This window comes from Thamnophis elegans, chromosome 1 (genome assembly GCF_009769535.1).
Source record: "Thamnophis elegans isolate rThaEle1 chromosome 1, rThaEle1.pri, whole genome shotgun sequence".
Classification (NCBI taxonomy): domain Eukaryota; kingdom Metazoa; phylum Chordata; class Lepidosauria; order Squamata; family Colubridae; genus Thamnophis; species Thamnophis elegans.
Genome location: NC_045541.1, coordinates 35,975,179 through 35,995,493, shown reverse-complemented (window position 1 = coordinate 35,995,493; position 20,315 = coordinate 35,975,179). Strand labels below are relative to the sequence as shown.

The window sequence follows — 20,315 nt, the reverse complement described above, 5'->3', positions numbered from 1 at the left end:
TTGTTCAGCAACAAAATTTTGAGCTCAATTGTGGTCCTAAGTTGAGGACTACCTTTATACTGAATGAACTAAGATAATGGTTGCACACAAAGACCTTTGTTTAGAAAGGAGATTCTTGAACATGCTTTTTAGGGAGTGTGTAGGAAACAAAGCTTTACAATACTAAGAATGAAATCCTACATTTAAAGATAGTAAAATATTATGTTCTGAAAAATGTTGATAGCATTTTTGTTTTCAAAATGGCGATGCCATTTTATAGTTTTTAATGCCGTTTGGTCTTTTGAGATTACAATGCCTGTAATGGAAAGCAGAGCTGCAGAGCATGTAAGTAATACTTTTTCAGGCAAGCAAAATAAATCTATGTTGATGGCAAATGAATGCCAGATAGATTTGCAACTATCTTTGAAATAAACAGAAGAGACGTGTGTGATTAGATTTAGGGGTATGGCTGGAATTAACTTTAATAGAAGAAACTTGACACTGTGGAGAATCTTTCTCAACCTTGGGCAACTTTAAGATTTCTGGTCTTCAATTCCTAGAATTTTCCAGCCAGCAAGAAATCCTTCTCCTCTGACCCCAGCTCCATAAGCAATTCCTTCCCTCCCTGTATCTAAGTCCAACATGGCCTGTGGTTACAAATGTCCATCTGTATTTCACTGCACAGTGAATTTTAGGACTTTGTTTATTCATGCTATAGAGCCAGCATAGTTGTGCCATTTTTTTCTTGATAGCTCTACTATATAGTAAAAAAAAACAAAAAAACCCTTCCTTAATCTCTTTGGTCCACCTGCTTGATAGTAATTCCATTACATAGTTCAAATAATTCTTATCTATTGGCTCACCTTAAGAAAAGTATGCATCAGAGGTGGTATTCAGCAGGTTCTGACTAGTTCTGTAGAACTGGTAATGGAAATTTTGAGTAATTCAGAGAACCAGTAAATACCACCTCTGTCTGGCCCCACCCACATCTATTCTCTGCCTCCCAAGTCCTAGCTGATTGGGAGGAAATGGGGATTTTGTAGTAACCTTTCCCTGGAATGGGGATTTTGCAGTATCCTTCCACTGCCATACCCACCAAGCCACGCCCACAGAACTGGTAGTAAAAAAAAAATTGAATCCCACCACTGGTATGCAATGGTAGCTTAGGCCAGTCTGACTTCTTCCAAAAGTTCAGGCTCTGCTACTTCAGATAACAGCGAACGTAATCTAGTGGTTAAGGCACCATGCTAGAAACCAGGAGACTGTGAGTTCTAGTCCCACCTTATCTATGAAAGCCGGCTGGATGACTTTGAGCCAATCACTCTCTCTCTCTCAGTCTAATTCCTCACAGGGTGGTTGTTGTCAGGAAAATAGAAGTTGAAAAGTGTGTTTGATATGTTTGCCATCTTGAGTTATTTCTTAAAAATAATAAAGGCAGAATAGAAATTAAATAAATAAAATCCACATTGTGCATCTTTATGTACATGAAAAATTGAATAATTGAATTGAATTGAATAGGTTTATTTATAGGCCGCCCTTTTCCCTGAGGGGACTCAGGGCGGCTAACAACTCATAGGGAAGGGGTACAGACAATAACATATAACATTACATATAATTAAAAAGTAAACAACATTCATCCAACATTCGGGTGGGGGCAGATCAATTTCTACCCCCAGGCCTGGCAGGATAGCCAGTTCTTGAGGGCTGCACGGAAGGTCTGAAGGGTGGTGAGGGTACGGATCCCCACGGGGAGCTCGTTCCAGAGGGTCGGAGCTGCCACCGAAAAGGCTCTCCTCCGCGTAGTAGCCAGCCGGCACTGGCTGGCAGATGGCACTCGGAGGAGGCCTAATCTATGAGATCTGATCGGTCTCGAGGAGGTAATCGGCAGGAGGCGGTCTCCCAAGTACCCAGATCCACTACCATGGAGGGCTTTATAGGTGGTAAGAAGCACCTTGAAGCGCACACGGAGATCAACAGGTAGCCAGTGCAGCTCGCGGAGGATAGGTGTTATGTGGGTGAACCGAGGTGCACCCACAATCACTCGCGCGGCCGCATTCTGGACTAGCTGAAGTCGCCGGATGCTCTTCAAGGGCAGCCCCATGTAGAGCACGTTGCAGTATTCCAGCCTAGAGGTCACGAGGGCACGAGTGACTGTTGTGAGTGCCTCCCGATTCAGGTAGGGTCGCAACTGGCGCACCAGGCGAACCTGGGCGAATGCCCCCCTGGTCACAGCCGACAGGTGGTGATCAAAAGTCAGCTGTGGATCCAGGAGGACTCCCAAGTTGCGGACCCTGTCTGAGGGGTGTAAAATTTGGCCCCCCAGCCTGAGTGATGGAATGCTAGCCAAATTGTTGGGAGGGAAACACAACAGCCACTCGGTCTTTTCTGGGTTGAGTACAAGCTTGTTAGCCCGCATCCAGTCTCTAACGGCCTCAAGACCCTGGTTCATCACGTCCACCGCTTCATTGAGTTGGCACGGGGCGGACAGATACAACTGTGTATCGTCCGCATATTGATGGTATCTTATCCCGTGCCTCCGAATGATCTCGCCCAGCGGTTTCATGTAGATGTTAAATAGTACGGGGGACAGGACCGACCCCTGCGGCACCCCATATGTTAGGGGCCTCATGGTCGATCTCTGTCCCCCGACCAACACCGACTGTGACCTGTCCGAGAGGTAGGAGGAGAACCACTGCAGAACGGTGCCTCCCACCCCCACCTCCCGCAGTCGTCGCAGAAGGATACCATGGTCGATGGTATCGAAAGCCGCTGAGAGGTCAAGAAGAACCAAGATGGAGGGATGGCCTCCATCCCTGGCTCTCCAGAGATCATCGGTCAGAGGCAGATGTTGGAGGATTCCCACACTATATCAATCCAAGAGTGCCAATGTTGATTTCCAGATATATATTTTGGTTGGTTTAGGCAATTTGAGACTATTCTTGTCAGTAGCATTGTCCAAAATCAAAATACTTATTGGCACAAATATTTCTACTCCAAGACTTAGAGCTGTGCTTATCAAATTACTTTATTATCAAGATACATATTTCTACTCCAAGACTTAGAGCTGTGCTTATCAAATTACTTCACTATCAAGATACATATTTCTACTCCAAGACTTAGAGCTGTGCTTATCAAATTACTTTACTATCAAGATACATATTTTGGGGGAGGAGTTCAAAACATGCTTGAAAATTAAGATAATTCCATGGACTCCTTTTGCCTCCTTTGACCTTTAAAAAATAGTTGTAATAAAAGTATTATCAATTTATTCCAGTGCATTTGTTTGTATCATTTATTAAATTTGTTGTAAATATAATTGCAATTTAAATTACAATAGTTTGTCCCTGGCATGAAACTAGCCCACAACCCCAAATAGCAACTTGTAATCCCAGTTCTCATTAAAAAAAATCAAAATCCAAAATAATAATTTCAGTACACAATAAATTAAAATAGTTTAGGAAAAATCTTTGAAATCTTCAGGGTATGCTATTTCTAGTGATAGTGAACAATTTGTCCACAACGGATCTCCTTTGTGAAAACTTGCATCTATGCCAATTTTGGAAGACCATTTTTAAGGAGAGGGGAAGGACACTAACTAGGCGAATGATCTTTCAAGGCATTTTGGACCCATGATAGAAAAGTAGAGCTTTCAGGACTCAGCCTCTCCCTCTCCAATATCTTATTAAACTGGGACGCCACCAGCAGCTTCAAGGGATCTCACACTCTGCACAAATGCAGCTAATGTTGCCTGTGGCAAAACACTGATTTAATCTACAGGTAGACCTCAACTTAATAACCATTTGTTTAGTGACAGTACTAAAAAAAGTGACTTATGAGCAGTCCTCACACTTACAAGTGTTGTAGCATCCCCATGGTCATGTGATCAAACTTCAAACACTTGGCAACTGGGATGTATCATATTTTTCGGAGTATAACATGTACCGGAGTGTAAGACACACCAAGATTTTGAAGTGGTACATTTTTTTAGAAAGTGTTTGCACTCTGCAGATCTCCCAAACCCTTTGCACGCCTCATTTTTGTGTAAAACAGGACATGCAGAGAATTTGAGATGCCTGCAAAGTGCTCCTGGGGCATGGGGGGTGGAACAAAAATGAGCAAAAAACAGCCCATCTTTAGCAAAAATGGGCCCATTTTTTGCCAAAAAAGGGGCATGCATAGCCTTTAGGAGGTGTGTCTTATACTCTGAAAAATATGGTATTTACTCTATATCTTTCACAACAATCTAAGATCATTTGCTCACCATTGGCAACCTTCCTGGCCAGCTTCTTAGAAGCAAAGTCAATGGGAGAAGCCTGGTTTGAGTAACTACTGTGTGGTTCCTTTCAAGTGCAGTGATTTTTTTTAACAACCGTGGTGAAAAAGGCTGTAAGATCGGGCACAACTCACTTAACAACCATCTTGCTTAGCAAAAGAAATTCTGTTCCCAACTGTTGTCATAAGTTAAGGACTACTTGGACTTGATTGGGTTCTGTCAATTGATTATATACATTTGATTTTGTTGTATTCTGAAGCATTAATGACCTACGCCATGTAAAAGTTGAAACCTCCCAAAAAACAATTTCTCAAGTCAAGAGAACCAAATAAACTCCAAGTATTTTGAAAGAAATTGAAGCAAACAAGGGCCTATGAAAAGAAAAAAGATGGCTGTTTCATATAAAGCTATTTCATCCCTCCCACAGCCTTCATTACATTCATAGAAGAAAACAATATGTCATGTGCATATTTATAACAAGAAACGTGAACTTCTGAATAATTTCATCTTCTGGTTAAAAAAAAAAACCAGAAGGGCCAGAATGAAATCTTATGGCGCTCAAGGAGCAAAATAAACGAATGGCATCTTGCATTGAACTGCTAGTACAAAAAGCCTTCAGATAGATCCATTCATTCACATTTGAAATATTTAAAATGCCTCCTCACAGTTATTAAAAGCATTATTTTAGTTGATTTAATTGACAATATATGCTCTCTCTTTCTCTCCCTTGTCATATGACACAAGCTGCTGCCAGTGTGAATTTTGTCATAATGTTTACTGATCTGTTGAGCCTTGAAAACATAAAAGAGAAAAAATTGAGCCATTTAGCCATTTGTAGTAATGACAATAGCAGTGACATTTTAGAACTGGTTCATGCATCCAATTTTATTTCCTTAATGAATAACAGTTTGGTTGTCAAGTTCAATTTTATTTTAAAACTCTTGAGGCACATTATGCTATACCAATAATTGTTTAAATGAAATGAAATATAATTTATTCAGAATATTTATATCTTGCCTACTGCCCAAAGGTCTTAAGCTTGCATGGTATAAGTTTAATATTCATCAAAATGGATGAGTTGCTAGTGATGCAAAAAAACTGAATAAAGTTCTCCAGTCCTCAAATCCTTTTACTGTTATTCCGCAGCTGATCCTTGGCGCCATAAATTGGCTTAGATGAAATTACATAGAACAGGAGATAGAGCAGTGATGGCGAACCTTATTGGCACCAAGTGCCCAAACCAGAATGTGCATGTGCGCACACCGGAGCACTGGAAACGTGAAGACCAGCTGGCCGGCACACGCATGCCTGTTTTTTGGGCTGTTTTTTTTTTTTTTTTTTTTTTTTTTGCCATTTACAGGCCTTTTCAGTATTTCAATGTTTCCAGTGTCTTTCTTCCCACTTGAAACTGGCCAAACTGCATCAAAAATGGCCCCAAAAGCCTGAAAACAGCCCCAAAACAGCCCGGAAAAGACCTGGAAATGGCCCAGAAAAGGCCTGGAAAATGGCCAGGAAAATGGCCTGTTTTGGGGGCACTTTTGGCACTTTTTCATGCTGTTTTCCGGCAGTCCAGTACCCATGAAGACCAGCTGGCTGGCTGGAAACCAGAAAAGTAGCTGACAACAGTGTGGGTGCCCACAAGAGGGCTCTGCGTGCCACTTGTAGCACGTGTGCCACAGATTCACCATCACGGTTCTAGAGCTTTTCTGTGGGAAATTAATGCTCTTGTCCTACTCAGTCCCATCACTTGGTCCATGTTCTCTGAATTAAAATCTGTCACTGGAATCTTTGCCAAGTATTGTTATCCCCAAAAAGCTTAGGTTCTTTCATTTCAGCGATCATTTTGTTTCAGTTTCCTCTCCTCCTCATCTTAAGTGCATCCCCCAGCTCAGAGGTGGGTTGCTCCCAGTTCAGCCTAGATCAGGCGAACCGGTAGTGGCGGCAGCGGGAGGCTCCGCCCACCCACCCAGACGCTTCTGCACATGTGTAGACGTGTTACGTGCACGAGCGAACTGGTATGTAAAAAATGGAAACCCACCACTGCCCCAGCCCTTTGGAACAGCCTCCCACCTGAGATCTGAGTAGTCCATACCTCTTTAGACTTAGGGAGGATGCTGAAGATCTAGCCCTTCCACCAAGCATTGGGCAGGATAGATGTTGACCTAGGAGGATATTTGTCTGTGCTTGGGGAGGGAAGGAACCTTTGTTTTTAGCTATGTCTTATGAATTGTTGCATTTTGTTGCCAATACCTAGAATGATTACATGGGATAGATGGTCATATAGGTCCCCTTCCTTCCTTCCTTCCTTCCTTCCTCCCTTCCTCCCTTCCTCCCTTCCCTCCCTCCCTCCCTCCTTCCTTCCTTCCTTCCTTCCCTCCCAAAATTTTATCCTAATAGCTATAAGGTTGTTTACTTTTTCTTGTTGTTAATCATTATAAAATAGTGCCAACAAAAATGGAAATTATATTTTATGTAAAGGCTCTTTTCTTGTCCTTATTTAACAGTTCTCTCTAGATACTTTACTTCTATTTCATGTAATAAGTTAGGGATCTTCTATAAATTTTAATCCAGCGAAGGGAAAAAGCCCAGCTTCCTCATAAGTATGTCTGTACCGCTCCCAGGCTTAAAGGCTGCTCTGGGGAAAGAGCAGGGGTGGGGGTTAGAGAAGAGGGTGAAGGCAGATGGCAGACACCAAAGGATGATGACAAAGAGAAGTCTGCAGAGGAAGCACTGGAAATTGCCCAGATCAAGGCCTGTATAAACAGACCTCCACATTCTCTTCTTTGCCACCTGGTTGGACAACCCCAGCCTCATTTGCCAGACATTAAATAGAGCTGGTTCCCTTTTTGGAATTACTTCAGTTCTTTGAGGCTGGGACTCCCAGTGCAAAGAAGAATACTTCAGGAGTGAAATTCAGCAGGTTCTGACAGGTTCTAGAGAACCAGTAGCAGACATTTTGAGTAGTTCGGAGAACTGGCAAATGACACCCCTGGCTGGTCCCAAAGTGGTGTGGGAATGGAGATTTTGCAATTTCCTTCCCCCAGGAGTAGAGAGGGAATGGGGATTTTGCAGTAACCTTCCCCTGGAGTGGGGTGGAAATGGGGATTTTGCAGTATCCTTCCCCTGCCAGGCCAACCATGCCAACAGAACCAGTAGTAAAAAATTTTGAATACCACCACCACTGGTTCCCCTCCCTTCTCCCTCAGTCCGGTCTGTTCTGGAGGCCAGGGAAAACCGTCAAAGCAGAATTGGGATAAAGAGAAGCAAAAGGAAATCTGTTTGGGTGACATGGAGTGTAGTAGTTCAAGAGAATCTGTTTCACTGAAATCTGTTGAGTAATTCATATAAATTATTTTTTAGTATTTTACACAAGTGTGGGACATTTGTCACTGTGCAACTGGGTTTTTGTGTGTTTATAAATGAAAGTGCTATCAAAAGTAAGAACATATAACCCATTTCCTCCCTTCTTAATGACCTTAGAGAATATCCACCCTGCTTCTTTACACAATTTCTATTTAGCCAATTCTATCTATATCATAGCAAAAAATTCTAGCGTGCTGCTTCATCAAATTATGTGCATGATATAGTTGGATAAATCAATACAATTCAATAAAAATCAGCTGACAAAAGCACTTAGTTGCATTCTCTGCTGTGCAGTTGTGATTTTAGAATGTATATTTTACTATTCAAAAGAATGAAGCAATCAAACCAGTCAAATGGAATACAGCAGGTTCCTTATTCTAATGCCTCAGTAATGCACTCCTAATGTGAAACCTGTCTGTTTACTACAATGTTTACTACAACATTTCTAAAGGGAATTTTAAAGAAATTAAATATAAATGTTTTAAAAAGAATAATGAACATTTTCAGGCATTGGGTTATTGATAGTTCTATATACATGATTATTACCTGGTTTCGATCCCCCCACCAGACAGTTATAAGCTTATAAAAATTGTGGTCAACACTTTTATAAATTTAGCTTTTATTTAAAAATGCAATATTCCATTTCTTAAATTATATTATTGTGCTTTAAATGACATAATTTTTTAGAACTTTAAATGTGTGCATCAATTGGCTGCTTTTAGAATAGAGGCTGAGGTTCTACAGCAGAGAGTGAAAATGTTCAACATTATTAAATTCAATACTACACCTTCAATTTCTAATAAATGAAATATAATATATATATATATATATATATATATATATATATATATATATATATATATATATATATATATATATATATATATGGAGGATATATGTGATAGTGTCACTTATTAAATTCCACAAAGTATCTTTCAAAAAATATTTTTCTTTTCCATTTTTTTCTTTTTCTTTTGTTTTCAACTAGGACCCCTACTATGGCTGGTGGCTTATTTTCTATTGACAGAAACTACTTTGAAGAGATAGGAACATACGATGCAGGAATGGATATCTGGGGTGGAGAGAATCTTGAAATGTCTTTTAGGGTAATTTTCCATTTTATTTCCTTTTGTAACAACTAGCAGATTTTCTGTAAAAAATGTTAACGTTTTAAGATAGGGATGTTTTAATTTTGTTTATCTTAAATGAAATCTTGACTTTGTCTTGAAATTAGGAAGATAATCCAAATGGAAAGCTTCTTCAATGGAGGGCTTCATTCAGCAAAATTGAATCAAGGCAAATTCACTTATTATTCAGCTTCCTTTTTCTCTGCTATTTCTGGATTTCCATTGAATAAGGAACTCTCTTACTTTCTCTTCTGCTGAGTGAAACCTTCTGTTCATGGATTGATTTGAGCTGAATTTCATCCTTCAATTTTAATGCAATGGGCTTTTTTCACACTACGTAACACATCACAGAGGGACGCAGTGGCTCAGAGGCTAAGACACTGAGCTTGTCGATCAGACAGGTCAGCGGTTTGGTGATTTGAATCCCTAGCACTGCATAACGGAGTGAGTTCCCATTACTTGTCCCAGCTTCTGCCAACTTAGCAGTTCGAAAGCACATAAAAAATGCAAGTAGAAACAGTGTTCCGTACTCCTTCGGCATTTAGTCATGCCAGCCACATGACCATGCAGATGTCTTTGGACACCGCTGGCTCTTCGGCTTTGAAATGGAGATGAGCACCGCCCCTATAGTCGGGAACGACTAGCACATATGTGCAAGGGGAACCTTTATGTAACCCATCACATGAAGCCTTGAGTATCTGAAAATTGTATGATGTAGATTAGAGGCCCATCAGTCATTATTAACTATATCTGGCTCAGTGTTGCATATGCCCATTTGTTACTTAATTTCATGAATTCTCAGCAAATGGGACCAAATGAGGATTGACATGGAACATCCATGACTATCATTAGATTAGGGATTAAATTCCCATAACATAGGTGTCCCATAGTATGTGTATTTCTTTCATGCTGCCTTTGAAACAGTCCCATTTTGCTTTCCTCCATTGATATATACTTGTCCTTGGAGCTCTCTGAGCTTGGTTGTTTTCTTATAGATGTTTCACTATCAAACTAGGAAACATTATCAGAATGCTATCTGCAAGAAATGTCTGCAAGAAAAAAACCAAACTCAGAGAGCACCAAGGGACCTCACAATTCAACCCAGAGCTACAAATATTCTCTTCTATTGATGTATACCCTTTTCTCTAAAATTTTCCCAAGCATATATATCATTTCTCATGCCAATTTCCTAAATATCTTCTGATTTTTATTTGAATGTTTTCCTAAATGTATACTAATTTTATATATGGCACTGAGATAATTTCTTTGCTAAGAAGATTTCGCTTACTGCTGATGTGCATGCTGAAATAAAGGAAATCCTTTATGGATTACTTTCCCAACACTGGAATGAGAATCAGATTGTTGGGGAGACCTAGATTTAAGTTTTTCATCAACTATGAAAGTTCTGTATTTGGGATTATTTTATTTATTCATTTATTAAATTTACACAGATTAGCTACTTTGTCAGTCTGATCTACCTCAACCTAATCATGGGAAAAACAGGAGAAAGGAATGCTAATGCATGTCTTGATCTCCTTGGACGATAGGCACCCTATACATTTAACAAGCAAAAGAAACAATAAATAACATAAAATTCACATGCGCATGCATTTATTTAACTGTTCACTTGTTTTTTTTATAATTTATTCATGTGGCTTAAAAACTTTCTTGGTACTGGAAGGCAAAGCTTCAAATTATTTTTCATGTACTTATACTAACTTCCTTAAATTGGGTTTTAGGGATAGGAATTATATTTCCAAATGACTGAGTTTGGAGCCAAACATTTCAGTCATCTATCACGTCTGACAGAAATGAAATGATGGAAATTTCTTGAGTTTCTAAGTAATCTTAAATAAATTAGAAAATTGATCTTAAAATGCGTGTAAGAGGGAATAGTGTACACTAATACATGATGGACTATAGATATTTGTGCTACAGTTTTTAAAAGACCCTTATTTTCATAATGACTCATCTGATGGAATAATCAGCTCTCAAGAATGCTGTCTATGGCTTGCACTTCTTATGATATTCTCATTCGTTTATTTTATTTTTAAAAAATGCATAGAAAACTACATATATAGGCAGAGTGCACCCATTTATATTTTTGGTGAATATAAAGTGAGGAATGCACAGGCCAATTGCTCCATTATTTTTAGACTAGAAGTCATAAAATGGATGAATGTGTGAAACTCATCACATATGGTATATCAAGGAGCTATTTTGACTCTTAGATGCAATCAACTGATTGGGGATTCTTAGGGAACTCTATTTGGTGCATTGTAATTTAAAATGATGTGATCTATTCACTCCAGATTACTATACAGATTGGAGCATAATTGTGCTATTGTTTGTGAATGTTGTGCATTTCCCTCCCTTTTTAGTAGTATCACTTTGTTAACTGGAGCACTGAGCCAAATTGATTCAAGTAAGAGATTGGAATATGCAAGTAAAAAAAATAGAGACAATTTTCATAAGGAAATATTTGAAAGACTATCCACCTATCTTGCTTTGCAGCCATCTTTTCTCCATGTTATAGGATTCTCTGTGTGACCTCGGTTATGGTCTGGATAGGAGAAACACATTTAGATTCAACCTAAGCAGATGGAAAGACTGTTGATTCAGAAGCTTTCATATTCCAGAAGAAATTTATCTTTGATGCTAGACAAAATGTCTATGGAGAGCCTAACACTCTGGGGCTCTTCTGGATCATAGCTCCTATTGAAAGAGCAGATAGAGATCCTTTGCACAGCTTTAGCTGTGTGCTAATTTTTTGGAACAAGAGTCTTCATTGGAAGTCACTCATGCCTTTGTCACTTCAGTGTAGATGTCAGGGTTCCAACGGATGCCCTAATTAAATCTTGAGCCTCGAGCCAAGCTTCAAAAGAAATCCAGTTATTCATTAGGAGCAACATGTCAGCACGTACCCAAGTGAAGCCAGCTCTGACCCCACATAATTTAAGGCCCAATTTTGACCCTGTTTCCCCCCACTTCCCCCAGAGTATGTCATAAATCACATTTTCCAACGGAGCACTTTTGTGGGCTGTAGAGATCACGCCCCTCCAGCTGTTGCAAGTAACCTGGGATACAGCCTTGAAAAAGGTGTGCATGAAATGTGCTTTTGGTTGTGGCTGCTGTGCTGCTCCATCAGTTTCCCCCCCCCCCATGCCTATGGCAACTCGAGAGCAAGCCAGGGGTGCTTTGCAAGTTGACAGTAGATTAATGAAATTTAGTGTAGAGCTTCAATTGAGGACCATTTGAAAGCTGCAGAATGCAGCTGCTTGCATTATGATGAACAGTGTCTTAACTATCCATGTGAGATTACTATTGTAGGAGTTGCGTTGGTTACTGATAAGCTTCTGAATACAATTCAAGGTGCTGATTATGATCTATAATGACCTTTATGGCTTTGGATCACGTTATCTACTAGGTTGCCTGCTCAGGTGTGCCTTGGCTTCTCAGAAGTGTCAATGAGGGAGGAGCTAGAGATGAGCTTTTTCTATCATGGCCCCTCCTCCTTTGCCTCTGGAATTAAAGTACTTCAGAAGATAATCAAGACTTGACTCTTCTATGTATCGTTTGGGAATAAAATAGGAATATGAATCTAGCTGTTCTTGAAATGGATTAGAGGGAGCCAAGTGTATTGGGTTTCATTTAATTTGAGCTGTTTTAAACCTAATTGCTGTATTGGGAAATTTTTAACTACTTAAGAGTTTCTACCTGAATGAGCATATAAGTAGGGGGAAATTTTAAAAAGGCAGACTTGAGAAAATGAGCGATCACAATCACCTCACCTGCAAACCTTTTTCTTCCCATGGAAGAAATGTCTTTTTCTGTGAGCAGGAGGGGTGTAGAGCAATTGCTCAGATTATCCCACAGAAGTTCTCTGAAACCCTTTCTGTTTGAGTTGTGAGCGCTCAGGAGGCATTTTGGAATACTGTGTTTCTTATCTGTAATTGGAGATAAAAGTGTTTTAATTACTGTTTGGGGGACTTGGGTTTTGAAATTTCAATGTAGGGGCACAGCTTGAGAAGGAGGAGTTGCCTGGCTAGGTGAAACCTATGTAGGCCATATTTGCCCTGTGCATTAGAGGTTTCTTCTATCTTCCATAAGTATCTTTGAAACAGACATTCAAGGGAATAGTTATTTTTGTAAGCATACCATACATGCTAATTACAAAACTAGCCTATCTTAATATCCACACTAAACGAGCCTGCTTCTCTTTACACTCCCAGCATTATCCCACCCTCCATAATGGGGGACCACTCAAGCAACAGTTAGAGAGTTCATTCATTGCCCTGCACCACACCAAATTCTATAAGCTATGGCTGCTCTGACCTAGGCTTTCCCCAGCAGCACAAAGCCAAGTCCTCGTCTCAATAAACTCCTTTTATTTAATTTACAGTGAATTCCTCTCCAACAAAGTCCCAGCCCACAGTCTTTCAAGATAGTTCACAATTACCGACCTTTATCAGACTTGGAGAGTTGCCAGGCTGATATATTTCAGACGCCACAATACTTGACAAGAATGCAGGAATGAACTAACACCCCTCCCCTTTCGGTCCTCTTTTATTCCTTATGAGAAGGTCCATTCACCGTCCACCTGTGGCCTTACTCCCAAGTCGACTCTTGTTCCTTAGCTGTTTCCTTCGTCTGGAAACTCTGCGCATGTGCACACTGGGAACAGGCTCCAGCTGTTCGTCTGCCTCACTGATATCTGATTTTAAAGGCAGCTGATCACTGGCATATGGCTCTGGCCCCCTCTCTGCCTCCGACACAGAGCCCTCATCAGAGCCGTCCCCAGACTCCAGGACTGGTCCACGTTCCTCCCCAACCTCCTGTCGGAATCTGCTGCCAGCTCCGCTAGCCGCTGGTGGGCCACAATGGCTGATAAAGCCTAGGGATACTTTCCACTCACTCTGATTATATGCATTTCACTTGCTTCTGATTAGCAACTGTTTTATATTTGGGTGATAATGCACATATCCTAATTTTGGGCTCCTCAGATATTTCTGGTTGCTACTGGGGGACAGGAAGCTGTAGTAGATAGCATTTTGGCTGAGAAATCTTCTTACAAACCTATGTCTTATACATTTAACATGCATATAACATGCCTACTGAGGCATGTCGATCTCCGGATGCGCTTCAAGGTGCTATTAGTCACCCATAAAGCCCTACATGGCAGTGGATCTGGATACTTGAGAGACCGCCTTCTGCCAATTACATCCCTGCGACCAATAAGATCACATAGATTAGGCCTCCTCCGTATACCATCGGCCAGCCAGTGTCGGCTGGCAACTACAAGGAGGAGGGCCTTCTCAGTAGTAGCCCCGACCCTTTGGAACGAGCTCCCCGTAGAGATTCGCACCCTCGCCACCGTCCAGGCCTTCCGCACAGCCTTGAAGAACTGGCTCGCCCGTCAGGCCTGGGGACAAGGATAGTTCCCCTCCCGAATGATGAATGTATGTTGTTTATTATTTTATTATATGTCTTATCTTAATGTCTGTATCTCCCCTTCCCCGATTTTATGTGAGCCGCCCTGAGTCCCCTCAGGGAAAAGGGCGGCCTACAAATATTAATAAAATCTCTAAAAATCTCTAAAAATCTCTAAATCTCTGATGTAGAAATTATATTACGTGATTTAAGTGCTTGACAGTATGATCCTGCAGAATATTATTGTGAGATACAAGCTATTGCTCTGTATTTAAAAATTTATTTTGGACTGCTTAAGCTACACCATTTTTCAATTTTTTAAAAAATTGAACACACTTTGACTTCCCTTCTTCCCTTTAATGATTATCTGAGGTACAAAAAAAAAAGTCTTTCTTTTTTACTAAAATGTACCTATTACATGATGGAACAGGCAAAAATAGCATCAAAAGACTCCGGAGGTAATTTAGCATGGCACAGCTTTGAATCAAATCGCATAATCATATTTCTGCATGAAGGCATGTAAAGTAAATTGCTTAACGACTGCCCAAATCACACAAAAGCAGACAACTGAGCTTTCCATTTCCAGTAGCTGAAGTGGCTTGACTCTTAAGTCCGCCTTATTGTATCCTTACTAATCTAATATTCATATCAGACAATAGAGGTTCTTTCCTTTAAAAAAAAAAACTCTCTGTACAAAAGATTGTAAAAATTCTCTGCTCTATCATTCACATGGAAGTCAAAAGCTCTTTTAGGGCCTGTATACAGGTAGTCCCCGACTTGCAACCGTTCGTTAATGACAATTCAAAACAATGGCTCCGAAAACAGTGACATGACTATTTTTCACACTTATGACCATTGCAATATCCCCATGGTCATGCGATTCACATTCAGATGCTTGACAATTAACTCACATTTATGATGGTTGCAGTGTCCTGGAGTCATGTGATCCTTTTTTTCCCTCGCACAAGCAAAGTCAATGGGGAAGCCAGAGTCATTTAACAACTGTGTTACTACACATATCTATGTAATGGATATAAAATGTAATTGTTGTAAGATCTAATCACTATATGGAAACGTTTATGCCAGAAATGTTGCACTATGTCCAATGTTTTTAATGTTTATCTAATACGAAATTATAAAAAACAACAACAATTGTTTTACTAATTTAAGAGTTGCAGTGATTCACTTAACAAACATGGCGAGAAAAAAATTTGGGCTCGTAAAAATGGGGCAAAATAGCAAAATAAATTTTGGGCTCAATGGTAGTCATAAATTGAGGACTGCCTGTATTTTCCATAACATCCGAGCTCACTGCAGTGTTTATTGTTAATATGTATATGCCTGATGTATATCTTACCCTCTCCTCCAGAATCTCAAGGAGGCATGTATACCATACCCTTCCTCCGATTTTGATCTACAATGAAAAATCGTTTCAAATTTTTAGGTTTAAAAACCTAAAAATAGGTTGAGCTGAGAGAGAACTAGTCTAAAGTCATCTAGTGGGTTGAGAATGAATTTGAACCCTGACCCATTCCTAATTCTCAGTGTAAAGAGAGAAGGTTATAGGGATGGCAGGAAGAGGTAGGAATTTTCTTATTTACATTTTTAATTTTAGTCATCTTCATCTGGAAATGTTCCCATGCTGGGTTAGCCACACTAGAGCTTCTAATAAATGCCTAACAATTTTTTTTTTAAAAAAAAATCAAGGCATGTTGCTTCAAGCTTATATTCAGGACAATTTAGGAAACAGGGGAGGTGTAGATATAATCCAAGTACCATTTTAAGCATTATTGTAATTTGAGTATAATTTGTACATGCAAATTGAAATAATTTCAGAAGTTGGAACTCTATAGATATTTATAGTCTTAATTTGGGAGGGGGGGAAGTGAGCAAACTGAAAAAGCCAGTGGCATTGTAAGTACATGGTTTGTGGGATAAATGATACCAACTACATATCACAGCTTATCGCTTTTGCTTTTTGCTTTGAGAAACTGTTACCAAGTGAGTCATTAATAGTCTAGAAGATTTGCAACCTTGCTGGGCTCTTATTGCCTAAGAAATCTTAAGTAATAAATTGCCCAGAGAGGGAGCCTGCTTCCCTCCCACCTTTCTCTGCATATCTGCTCTTTAAGAAAAATAATAATGGAATGAACGGCTCAAATAAAAAAAGCACACATTATGTAGACGGTTCTCTGGGGGGGGAAATGATACGGAGAATAAGCAACATTGATGAAGACCCTAGGAAGCAAAGTGCTGATTTTAGAAGCTTAGTGTCAGAAACTAGGAATAAAAAGAAATTGAGTTTATCTTCCAGAGCATTATACATCTGCAAAAAATGAAGCAAAAAACTGTTTTATTATAAATTCCATCAGCCCAACTGTGACTGACAAGATGCATTTCAATGTTGTAGCAGTTCATATAACAACTATCATATTTGAAAGTTTCTTTCTTGGCAACGGGAATGTAGTTAGATCAAACCACTGAAACTGACTTTCAAGCTGGAAGCCATTTCTGCTTCTCCAGGTTTGGATTAGTCTCAGCGTATTTCAATCACAACATTATTATCTTTAGGGAATGGTGTATCATGAGGAAGTTATAGAAGCCGAACCTATTATAATATCAAATATATTACATAGAACGTTACAAAGAGTCCTTGTTTGGTGACTGTAATTGGAACTGGCAGCTTTGTGGTTAAGCGAAGGGCTTCCTAAATCATGAAAACCATGATAGTGCTTATGATCTTACTTCACTTTTCCTGTGCTTTACAGTCCTAGGAAAGTTGTAAATGTGAGGATTGGTTGCAAAGTTACTATTTAACATCATTGTAACTATGAAGGGTCACTAAACAAAGTAGTCACTAAATGAGGATTATCTGTAAAGCTGGGGTGGATTGCTACCAGCATTACTGCCAGTTGCGCGCAAAAAAATAAGAAAAGTGGGGGGATTACATTTCTGCAATGAAGATTGTTCTGCGCATGTGCAGAAGCAAAAATCATGATGGTGCCTATGACAATAGAACCGGTTCGGGTGCGTTGGCAGCCGAGTTGCTACCTACTCGTCCAAACCAGTCTGAACCGGTAGGAACCCACCTCTGCTGTAAAGGCAAAGATGGTGAAGAATGAACTGCAGCATATAATGCAGGTCTTTTACTTCAGGCATGAAGTGATTTTTTTTTAAACTTTAAAAACATTAAAACCAAGGCAGAAATGGTTACTTATTTTATTTTGGGAATTCAGGTAGTCCTCGACTTAATGACCACAATACAGCCCAAAATTTATGTTGCTAAGTGAGACATTTGTTAAATGGGTTTTGCCCCATTTTATGACTTTTCTTGTCACAGTTAAATGAATTGCAGTTGTTCAATTAATAACACAGTTGTTAAGTGAATATAACTTCCTGATTGAAGGTCTCAAAAAGGGATCGTATGATCATGGGACACTATAACTGTCATAAATATGATCCAGCTGTCAAGTATCCGAATGTAAATCACATGACCATGGGGAGGCTGCAACAGTCATAATGTGCAAAATGGTCAAAAGTCACTTTTTTCAGTGCCATTGTAACTTTGAACGGTCACTAAGTGAACTGTTCTAAGTCGAGGACTACCTGTAGTGGAGTATTGAGTCTATTTGGAAATCCAACTTCCCAGGATTAAAGCACATTTGAGCATGAAAGAATACACTGTTATTTAGCTGAGATGTGGTCTACCCTGTTTCCCCGAAAATAAGACCTCCCCGGATAAAAAGCCCAATCAGGCTTTTCAGCGCATGTGCTAAAATAAGCCCTCCCCCAAAATATTGCAACACAGCAGCAGCCATGTTGCACCACACTCGCCACCTCCTGCACTTCAAAAATAATAAGACCTCCCCAAAAATAAGGCCAAGTGCTTATTTTGGAGGTCAAAAGAAAATAAAACCCTGTCTTATTTTCGGGAAAACATTTCTGTAATTGCATCTCTCCAAAAATCTTTTGGGATGAATTTGAGAGCTGGCCTTCCAGGGTGGGGAAAAACAGCTTTTTCTTCTACTAGTTGACATTGAGCTATCTCTTGCACAGAGTCATGAGCAGCCTGCCACAGTCATCATGAATCCCAGTAATACAGATTGATTGACTTTGCATCAGAGGTGGAAGCATAAAGCCTTGAAGGGAGATGGAATGGAAACGTCGCAAATGTATTTTACTAACCATTTGGCTTTGGTGTCGCTTAAAATGTATGGTCACTTTGGAATTTTGTTATTATTTGTTTCGGCTTCCGCGTTTAGCATTTTAATTTATTTTCATACTTTGGAAGGTGGGCTACTTTTGAAGACTAACATTTTGGAAGAGAAAAGCAGAAGGAAAAACTTAAATCAATATTGCACTATAAATCATAATGGGAAATGCTTTTCCGATGTGCTTATAAAATTAGGACCTCTGCTGTGAGTGAATAATTACTAATGAATAAATGTGAGGATTCTTTTTAAAAAAGGCACACAGCAGCTGGGGTGAAAAAGGAATAATTCCTTATTGCTTGGTGATTATGTGCTGTAACTGTTCTATTATATAATGGTCTCATATAGTATTTTCATAGTGCAACCATACCCGCCTTTCCCAAACCAAAAGAAGCAACATCATGCTAACAATTGTTCACAATCAATATTTAAATTCTGAGATCCAACATTTTTACTTCAAAGGAGATTTTCTTAATTTCATGTTGAGCCTGAAGGACACTGAGGTAGGAGCATGAAATTACAGATATGCCACAAATTTCATATAACTAAGTGTCCATAGACTGTCCTGGGCAGTTCATATCCAAGACAGCATTCTTGGCCAAATATTCTAGGACAAATAATCTTCAATTTACAACTAATGTGTTTAGTGACCATTAGAAGTTACAATGGCACTGAAAACGTTACTTACGACCATTTTTCACACTTATGACCATTGCAGCATCCCCGTGGTCAAGTGATTTACATTCGCATGTGTGACAACTGACACATTTATGACAGTTGCAGTGTCCCAGGGTCATGTGATCACCTTTTACTATCTTCTGACAAGCAAAGTCAATGGGGAAGAAGCCAGATTCACTTAACAACCATGTTACTAACTTAACAAGTACAGAGATTCACTTAACAACTGTGTCAAGAAAGGTCATAAAATGGAATGAAACTCACTTAACAAATTTCTCACTTATCAACAGAAATACTGGGCTCAATTATAGTCCTAAATTGAGGACTACCTGTATTCCTTCTATTTTTTTTCAGTTTCCAGCTCAAGCTAATTTTAACAATGACAAACTGAACTTAGTAGGCAGCCTTATTCTAATCCTGAAAATGGCTAAGATGATTGACATTCCCACCACAAGGGATTTCTCTGTATCAGGGCAGTGAGCAGAGATACTTGAAATGCATGTTCGAAACATATAGAAAATTAGTCTCACCAATCAGAAAATATTATCCATAATAATAACAATACAGGTAGTCCTCAACATACGACCAGAATTAAGCCTAAATTTCTGTTGCTAAGCAAGATATTTTTGTAAAATGAATTTTGTCCCATTTTAAGATCTTTCTTGACACACTTGTTAAGTGAATCACTGTAATTGATAAGTTAGTAACACAATTATTAAGTGAATCTGGCTTCTTCCCCGTTGACTTTGCTTGTCAGAAACTCACAAAACCGGATCCCATGACCCCGAGACACTGCAACCGTCATAAATAGGAACTGGATTTTGATCACCTAACCACGGGGATGCTGCAACGGTCATAAGTGTTAAAAAGTCATGTCACTTTTTTCAGTGCCGTTGTAACTTCAAGTGGTCACTAAAAGAATGATTGAGGTGTCAGGCCTGCAGCCATCTTTTCTTTTGGGTCTTTGGCCTGCCACTCTTTCTATTACTCTGCTATGCATTTTCTATTGTGGAGAAATGGGAGAGGGGATTGTAAGGAGTGAGATGCTATGTAGCCATCACAAAAAATTTTCTAGAAAGCCAAGGTCATCTGCACCTCTGCACCTGACCGGAACTGGATGGGTGGAACTGCCAGCATGGCAGTGGGAGATTGGACCATGTGATGGGCTTGTGGGTGTGGGGGCAAGATCTTCAACTTTCAACTGGGTGGGGAAAACCGAGAAGCTTCAAGATTCAGGTTTTCCCAGATGTGCCA

General features: G+C 39.7%; 1 protein-coding gene across 2 annotated transcripts in view; it reads left to right on the top strand.

Moving 5' to 3' along the window:
- The window catches only part of GALNT13 (polypeptide N-acetylgalactosaminyltransferase 13), a 230,149-nt gene that overhangs the window by 147,022 nt on the left and 62,812 nt on the right, over window positions 1–20,315 (top strand). For both annotated transcript variants that reach the window (XM_032217135.1, XM_032217127.1), the window contains exon 7: window positions 8,604–8,721. In XM_032217135.1, coding sequence (XP_032073026.1) covers window positions 8,604–8,721 — 118 coding nt within the window. The remainder of the gene's footprint in view (window positions 1–8,603; window positions 8,722–20,315) is intronic.